Genomic DNA, 8,106 nt, shown 5'->3' on the forward strand with positions numbered 1-8,106 from the left:
TTTCGCTTCATACTCCACTTTTCTTTGATGGTTTCATTCATTGTGATGGCTTACTATCTCGAGACCCAGATATCTCGAGACCCAGATATGACAATTTAGCATAGATCCTTACTCCAAACTTCGGATTTCTCTGCCCCATACTGTATCCCAAACTGGCTCCTCTGGAACTACTTGGGTAAATGGTCATCACTACCTGTCCCACTAATTCCAGATACTCAAGAGTCACAAAGAAGCATGATTTCCCCTGCTTCCCACCAGTTGTACCCCCATCTGCTTAGTCCATTCAGCCTGCTGTAACAGAATACCACAAAATTGAGTAGTTTACAAACTAAAAAATTGTATCACACTGTTCTGGAGAATGGGAAGTCCAAGATCAAACTACTGGCAGATTCAGTGTCTGGTGAGAGCCCACCACCCAGTTTCTTAGTTCCTGGACGGTTCCTTTTCAGTATCCCTACATTACATACTAGGATACTTTAGTAAGGGCCCCCATGACTCCGTTTCCTAATACCTTCACCTTGGAGAGGAGGGTTTCAACAAAGGAGTCAGAGGGGAACAGAAACATTCACACCATTGTAAAACCATCTGATTCATTAGCAAATCCTGTCCTCACTACCTGCATATTCATTTAGCAATTGTTCCCTCCTCCCCAAGGCCACTGCCAGGACCTTAATTCAAGCCACTGCCCTCTCCAGTCTTCACCTGCACTAGGTGTCTCGGCTTCCTGCACTTAACCTGCTGCGATATTTTAATGCGCTCACAGGTCCTGCCTACCGTGGCTCCCTCATTTAATTTTCCTTAAATTCCTATTATTTTGGCGCCTTTTCAATTCCTCCACGCATGCCAAACTCGTTCCCTCCTCTTTGGGCTTAGTGTTTTTTTTTTTTAAATTTTTAATTTCTTTCAGCTCTTCCCATGGTTTCTTCTCTGCTTCAGCTCTGACTTCTAAGGCCACCTCTTCAGATAGACCTGCCCTGATGTCTTAACCAAATTTGGTCTCCCTAACATTGTTCACGTTAAGTGCTTCCTAATCACAATGTGCAGTTGTTTGTTAACTATATTTGGACGTTAACTTTTAAAGAAATTAAAATATTTCTCATTTTTTCTCCTCTAGTAACGTGGGCAGATAAAACACAGAATGCCCAGTTAAATTTGAACTTCAGATGAACAATGAATACTTTTTTGTATGTAAGATTCGGGGCATATCCACAAAAACAAAGGGACTCGTTATCTGACATTCAATCTTAACTTGACTTCCTGGAATTTTATTTACTAAATCTGGTAGCTTTACTCTTCAGGCGCCTGGTCCTCGTCTTACCAGTTCTGGGTCTTGCCCTAAGGCCTACCTCAGAGCATGGTATTTTGTAGGTGCTCATAATTGCTCTGTATGAATGAACGATCTGCCTGCTGTTTAAAGTTTTTTCTCACCTGCTGTTTATTTATCACAATCTCTTCCACTCATTGAAAATCCTGGTTTAAAATCATTTTGGCAAATACATTGTATATTCTAAACTTCTTTGTTTTGCCTTTCTGCAAAATTGCAATTGAAGTATCTACTCTTACCATGTTGGTTTTAGAATTAAAAGTTAATGGAAAACAAAAAGTTTTGCACCGCTCCCGGCTCACTAGGACGGTCAATAAATTTTACTCCGTTATTAAGTGAAGCCTGTGCACTGTTTTAGCACAAAGCAAAAACGCGCGTTAGAAGAGAATGGGTGGGGGTAGGGAAAACGGTTAGAATCGGGCGCCGGCCTGAACGCCCAGAGCCTGGGGAAAGGGGAGGAGCGAAGGGAGAATGACGTAGGAGACGGCCAATAAGAATGCTGAGAACGCTCCCCCTCCCTTCACGTTTCAAATTCTAAGCTTCGTTTTCATCCGGGTCCTTCAGCCTCGTTCCCGGGTAGTATAAAGTTTGCTGTCTCCTTTGTTCGCCCTCGTTGCGCAGTAGTGCTAGCGGCTTCTCAGTTGTGAGCCGGTTACCGGTAGCTGTCATTTGTGCCGGGCTGCGTGGTCAGCCCCTGTCGGCGAGCTCGTGGGAGCTTGAGACCGTCGCCACCCTTCCGGTACGTGTTTCCTTAGTCCATTTTTCTCAAACATTCTCGCCGCTTTAGAATTTGGGATTATCTCCCTGCAGATGGGGGTGGCGGGCGCCATTTTAAGACACCCAAAGGTGCCGGCCTAGGTAATAAGGCCAAGGGGGTGGAAGGGAAACGCAGCGGGGGGGCCGTTCTGTCGCATCGGGCGCAGGGAAGCTTGGCGGGCCTCTGCGGGCGCGGAGGCGGAGGTCGGGCCATTGTGGGCCGGAGCGGGGCGAGGAGCGACCGCGCCGCCGCGGTGCCTGCGTGTGCCGGGATGGCGCCGGCCGTGGCCGTGAGCGCTCGTACGCGACCTCTCTCCTTGCTCGTGAGCGGCCCCGCAGAGGAAGCCCGTTGGGTTTTCCAGCCACCTTTGCTGGTAAAAGTTAGTTGCCTACTGGTGTCAGTGGTTCTGGGCTGAATCCAAGTGTCGCCATTTTGTCTTCCACGCGGTCCTTACTGACGAGTCTTAATTGGGTTCCGCCGCAGTCTTGGAGCAGGGCGAGTTACTGTGTGCGTGCCGACGTTCCGTAATTTAATCTCTTAGCGATGTTGACGCTTTTTGTGTTTTAGCGAGGCAGTATCCTTGAGGGCGGGCAGGCAGGGGCTGGTGAAAGGAGGCATAACTTGGCTCGAGTTTTAAGATTTCTGCTGCTGCTTAGACTTCACTGGGAAATCGTAATAAGAAGGGGAGCCCTTGGAAGAAAGCTTTTGATGTGTGTTGAGGTCGTGCGTCTGGCCAGCGACCTTGAATGCGACCGTAGTTAAACCATCACCAAACCCTCGCTGCACGCCGGGCGGGGAGGTGTGTGGGATAAGGAATTGTATCTCTAAAAGTCAACAAATGTAGGATTAAAACTAAAACTGCCTTTTTTAAACATTGAGTAGCTGTTAACTGAAAAACAGCCAAGGGGGATTAAGGTTAATGGCGAAAATTAGATTGGATCTTTTAACCAATTTAATGCAAAGTACGTTGTTAACTGCACTACTTGGTTTAAATTGGTCTCCTACTGACTGCCTTTGAGGCTTACGGGTGTCTAGTAATTCAGATGTTTTAAGTGAAACGACAAATGAACCACAATAAGGTGTCCGTAAAATTTAGGGAACTTTTTCCAGGGAGGTAATACTACTGTGTGCTTTTTCAGCAGACTCACCAGGGGGAAAAATGGTTGAAGCAGATCGTCCAGGAAAGCTCTTTATTGGTGGGCTTAATACAGAAACAAATGAGAAAGCCCTTGAAGCAGTATTTGGAAAATATGGACGGATAGTGGAAGGTGAGTTATTGGAAGGTACATGCGTGGTTACTGTAATTAAAAGATGAGCTGTGATGAATTTGATTGCATTGATCATCTGACATGAGAATTTATTTTTGTCCTCTAAGAAGTTCTGAGCTTTCTCCTTTCGAGACTAACTTACGTTGCTTCATTTTGAAGTAGGGTAACACTTTTTTTTTTCCCTTAAACTGTTTTTCAGTACTCTTGATGAAAGACCGAGAAACCAATAAATCAAGAGGATTTGCTTTTGTTACCTTTGAAAGCCCAGCAGATGCTAAGGATGCAGCTAGGGACATGAATGGAAAGGTGAGGCTCCTGCACAGTGATTGATAGCGTGCTTCCTACTGCATGAAACAGCATGCATCCAAGTCCAGAGAAACTCTTGAATGTTTGCTCTTTCTGAGTATATACTTGTCCAGGACTTGCTCATCATAGGAATTTGTGTCACCAATCTGAAATGTGTTGTCTTAATTCCAAACCAAAGTTTTGCAGCCACAGTTATGGATTGTATAATTCTATGATAATACTGTATTTCATTATGCGATCCATATATCATGTAAGCTGGCTTTTAATCTTTGATTATTTTGTTAATAACCTGATACCTAGGCTTGTTTTAAATTTTGCCGAACAGCAGTGCAGTGGGTCCACTTGGTTTTGATTCAGTTCATCAGTATCTTTCAAGACAGAACTATTTTAAAGGACCTGTTAGTGTTATGTATGCTGGATCTGCAAGTTCTTTTCAAATCTCGATATAGTTTATTTGATTTCTTTAGTACTAAGAATTAAACCTGAGACCTTTACATGAGCTTCATCCCTAGCTTTTTTGTTCTCAATTTTGAGAGTCTCACTAAGTTGCCCAGGCTGGGCTCAAACTTGTAAATTCTCTAAGCTTCCCAGAGTGCTAGGATTATGGCAGGCATGTGCCACCACGCCCAGCTAATTTAACCATTTGATCTTTTTCTTTTTAAAGTCCTTAGATGGAAAAGCCATCAAGGTGGAACAAGCCACCAAACCATCATTTGAAAGTGGTAGACGAGGACCACCTCCACCTCCAAGAAGCAGAGGCCCTCCCAGAGGTCTTAGAGGAGGAAGAGGAGGAAGTGGAGGAACTAGGGGACCTCCCTCACATGGAGGGCACATGGGTAATGATTTGGGTGGATCTTGGGCTGCAAACCCATACCTCTTTGGTTAAGTCTTTGTTAAAAGGCAAAACCTCCAGCCTTCAATTGTGAACACTTGCTTACCTGTTGAAGTGATTATCACTTGAAAGGAGAACATGGAAGGCATCTTAAGTTAAACTGCAGTTTTAATTGAACTGATGGTTCCTGATCGGTTCCTTAAGTAGTTTTTTTCCCTAGGAAAAGTACTCAGAAAATTCTTTTTGATAGGATAGAAAAAGATACATTTTCTTGGAGGTAACTTTAAAGCTACCTTTTCATTTATATTGTCCTGGTCTATGTGGCTTCATGCTTAAGCAGTTGGAAACTTTCTGCACTGGGGATTGAATCCAGGGCCTCATGGGTCCTGGGCAAGCACTCTTCAACTAGCCACATGCCCACCTCCTACAGTTGAAAACTAAAGCTACACACCTTAAATAAATAAAAACGATGTAGTTTTTCCTGGTTGTTGTGATTATTAACATTGATTTCTTTTTTCTTTTCTAATGTAGATGATGGTGGCTATTCTATGAATTTTAACATGAGTTCTTCCAGAGGACCCCTTCCAGTGAAAAGAGGACCACCACCACGAAGTGGGGGTCCTCCTCCTAAAAGATCGGCCCCATCAGGACCAGTTCGCAGTAGCAGTGGAATGGGAGGAAGAGGTAAATGTTGGATGAGTAGTAATCTGCTATTGTCATTAACGCCAGGAACTGAGAAGTGACTCTTAAAATGAGGATACCTGACTCATGGATTTCAGGTGATCTGGTGCACCTGACTAATGAGCACTGAAAAGATTTGAATGGAAATGCCAGAGAAGAAAATACTTGATCTGATCAACTACATATTACTGTATTTTTTAAAATTTAAAAAACTTTTGTTAGTACATGTTTGAAGTACATGCAGTTTACAGTCCTCTTGGTTAGTGGGTATGTGTATATAACACAGCTTGTTGATTTAAATCTCCTTCCCTTCCCTCTCTCCCTCATATTGCTGTTTTTAAGTTGCTATTCATACCATGAGTGTATTTTAGGTTGCTGCTTTGGCTAGTTTTGCGACAAGGCCTTGCTATACAGTTCTTCAGACTGGGCTTGAGCTCACTGTGTAACCCAGGCTGGCCTTGAGCTCTGATCCTCCTGCTTCAGCCTCCTGAGTGCTGGGATTACAGTGTGGGATTACAGTGCTGGGATTATAGGTGTGCACCACCACGCCTGGCTTTTTGGCTAGGTTTTCAAAACTGATTGTTTCTCTTTAAGCCCCTGTGTCACGTGGAAGAGATAGTTACGGAGGCCCCCCTCGAAGGGAACCCCTGCCCTCTCGAAGAGATGTTTATTTGTCTCCAAGAGATGATGGATATTCAACTAAAGACAGGTAACAAAAGTGTATCCTCTTTTTCATTAGTGGTTAAGATTGAAGGAGAGCTCATCAAAAGCATAAACCAAATACTTTTGTTTCTCTAGCTATTCAAGCAGAGATTACCCAAGTTCTCGTGATACAAGAGATTATGCCCCACCACCAAGAGACTATACTTACCGTGATTATGGTCATTCCAGTTCACGTGATGACTATCCATCAAGAGGCTATAGGTGGGTGACTTTGCTTTCCATGGCTTGATGATGAAAATGTGCTGTGAAAATTGATGCTCTGGGACTTAAGTGTTTCTCTTTCATTTAGTGATAGAGATGGATATGGTCGGGATCGTGACTACTCAGATCATCCGAGTGGAGGTTCCTATAGAGATTCATATGAGAGCTATGGTAAGATACTGGTTAAGGGTTTTGAATATCACCAGCTTGAGTTTGTAGGTTCATAAGCCAGTTTAATAGGCTGCGTGGTGCTTGCTTTTAAGGGGATGTTTGCTTGCTTTTAAAGGGGTAACTATCAGCTGGGCTTTTCCTAGTTTTGTGAGGGGCTTTTTTTTTCTCTTTGAGTTTTTTGTTTTTTCCTTTTGAGGCTGTTTGCTTGCTTTGGAGGGGATTTTGCTTGCTTAAATTGGCAGCCTTATGTGTTTTCCCCCAACAGTGAAAATACAATTTAAAAATTTTATTAACAAGATCAAATGTTTACCATTGTAATATGAAGGAAACTCTACAGTTCAAAATTGCAACTTATCACTGGAAAGTGGCTGAGTGTCTACTATAAAATAACAAGCTGTCTGGAATATCCTCTTGAAATACACACCGTCTTCAGTCTTTTCAAAACAAACATTAAAATCAATCCATTTCCGTATCTCAGCAGATGAGCAAATCCCTGTTATGACCAGCAGTGGTAGAGTTTAAAACCTCCCATTTGAGAAAGTAAACTTTAATACAAGAATTCTGTAAATTCAGATTTAAATGTTGTCTATATACAATTTATAGTGTTGCCATATTACCTGACCATTGACCCTGCAGGTAACTCACGTAGTGCTCCACCTACACGAGGGCCCCCGCCATCTTATGGTGGAAGCAGTCGCTATGATGATTACAGCAGCTCACGAGACGGATATGGTGGAAGTCGAGACAGTTACTCAAGCAGCCGAAGTGATCTCTACTCAAGTGGTCGTGATCGGGTTGGCAGACAAGAACGAGGGCTTCCCCCTTCTATGGAAAGGGGGTACCCTCCTCCACGTGATTCCTACAGCAGTTCAAGCCGCGGAGCCCCAAGAGGTGGTGGCCGTGGAGGAAGCCGATCTGATAGAGGGGGAGGCAGAAGCAGATACTAGAAACAAACAAAACTTTGGACCAAAATCCCCGTTCAAAGAAACAAACAAAAAGTGGAAACTATTCTGTCATAACTACCCAAGGACTACTAAAAGGAAAATTGTGTTACCTTTTTTAAATTTCCTGTTAAGTTCCCCTTCATATTTTTATGTTCTTGTGAGGAAAAAAAGTAAAACATGTTTAATTTTATTTGATTTTATGGATTGCTTTCAACAAGCAAATGTTTAAGTGTGTAAGGCTTGACTTGTTGTACTAGTGTTGTAAGTTTCGAAGTAAAAGTGTCCCTAAAGGCCACTTCCTACCTGATTTTTCCCAGTAAATAAAGCAAGCAATTCTGAGCTCTTCCACAAACATCTAGCCATCTAGATGTACATTGATCTCCATTGAGAGATGAACCATTCTACCTGTACAGACAAGCTAGCTGTTAGAGGGTGGTCGGGGTATGCTACTCTTAGGATTTCAGGGTGTCTTCCAACTGAAAGCTCCATGTTCTCAGTATGAAAAGGCCTGAGATCAGATACCTATGTAAGGAAAGTGCTATTCACCCAGTAAACCCAAAAAGCAAATGGATAATGCTGGCCATAATTTGCCTTTTTGACATTTCCTTGGGAATCTGCAAGAACCTCCCTTTCCCCCTCCCCCAGTAAGACCATTTAAGTGTGTGTTAAACAACTACAGAATACTAAATAAAAAGTTTGGCCAAAACCAACCATGAAGCTGCAAACGATGCTTGCTCTTACTGTTTCAAATTTTTGCAACTCTGTAGTGTCTCACTTTTAAAGGAACAGCTTGATTGCAAAGGAGAAATAGATAAGCAATGAAGTTATCTCCAACTTCCTAAAGGCTTATGACTTCTAAAAAGTGAATCTATCAGCATTCCACATCAGATTTAAAGCAT

General features: G+C 43.0%; 1 protein-coding gene across 1 annotated transcript; it reads left to right on the forward strand.

The window, feature by feature from the left end:
- The first annotated feature begins 1,886 nt into the window (after window positions 1-1,886).
- Window positions 1,887-7,297, forward strand: Rbmx (RNA binding motif protein, X-linked). Its single transcript, XM_013504493.1, has 9 exons — window positions 1,887-2,063; window positions 3,221-3,349; window positions 3,549-3,655; window positions 4,320-4,491; window positions 5,019-5,171; window positions 5,763-5,877; window positions 5,967-6,092; window positions 6,181-6,263; window positions 6,900-7,297. Exons 2-9 carry the CDS (start codon window positions 3,241-3,243, stop codon window positions 7,208-7,210), a joined length of 1,176 nt encoding a protein of 391 aa, XP_013359947.1. The 5' UTR covers window positions 1,887-2,063; window positions 3,221-3,240; the 3' UTR covers window positions 7,211-7,297.
- Window positions 7,298-8,106: the final 809 nt, after the last annotated feature.

This window comes from Chinchilla lanigera, unplaced genomic scaffold (assembly GCF_000276665.1).
Source record: "Chinchilla lanigera isolate Chin_1 unplaced genomic scaffold, ChiLan1.0 scaffold00088, whole genome shotgun sequence".
Classification (NCBI taxonomy): Eukaryota; Metazoa; Chordata; class Mammalia; order Rodentia; family Chinchillidae; genus Chinchilla; species Chinchilla lanigera.

Bases quoted from the DNA above. Each gene is read 5' to 3' on its own strand.
- Rbmx (XM_013504493.1), top strand. From the start codon at position 3,241: ATGGTTGAAGCAGATCGTCCAGGAAAGCTCTTTATTGGTGGGCTTAAT. The intron at 6,093-6,180 runs GTGGGTGACTTT...TCTTTCATTTAG, and splicing joins TATCCATCAAGAGGCTATAG to TGATAGAGATGGATATGGTC. The intron at 6,264-6,899 runs GTAAGATACTGG...TTGACCCTGCAG, and splicing joins AGATTCATATGAGAGCTATG to GTAACTCACGTAGTGCTCCA.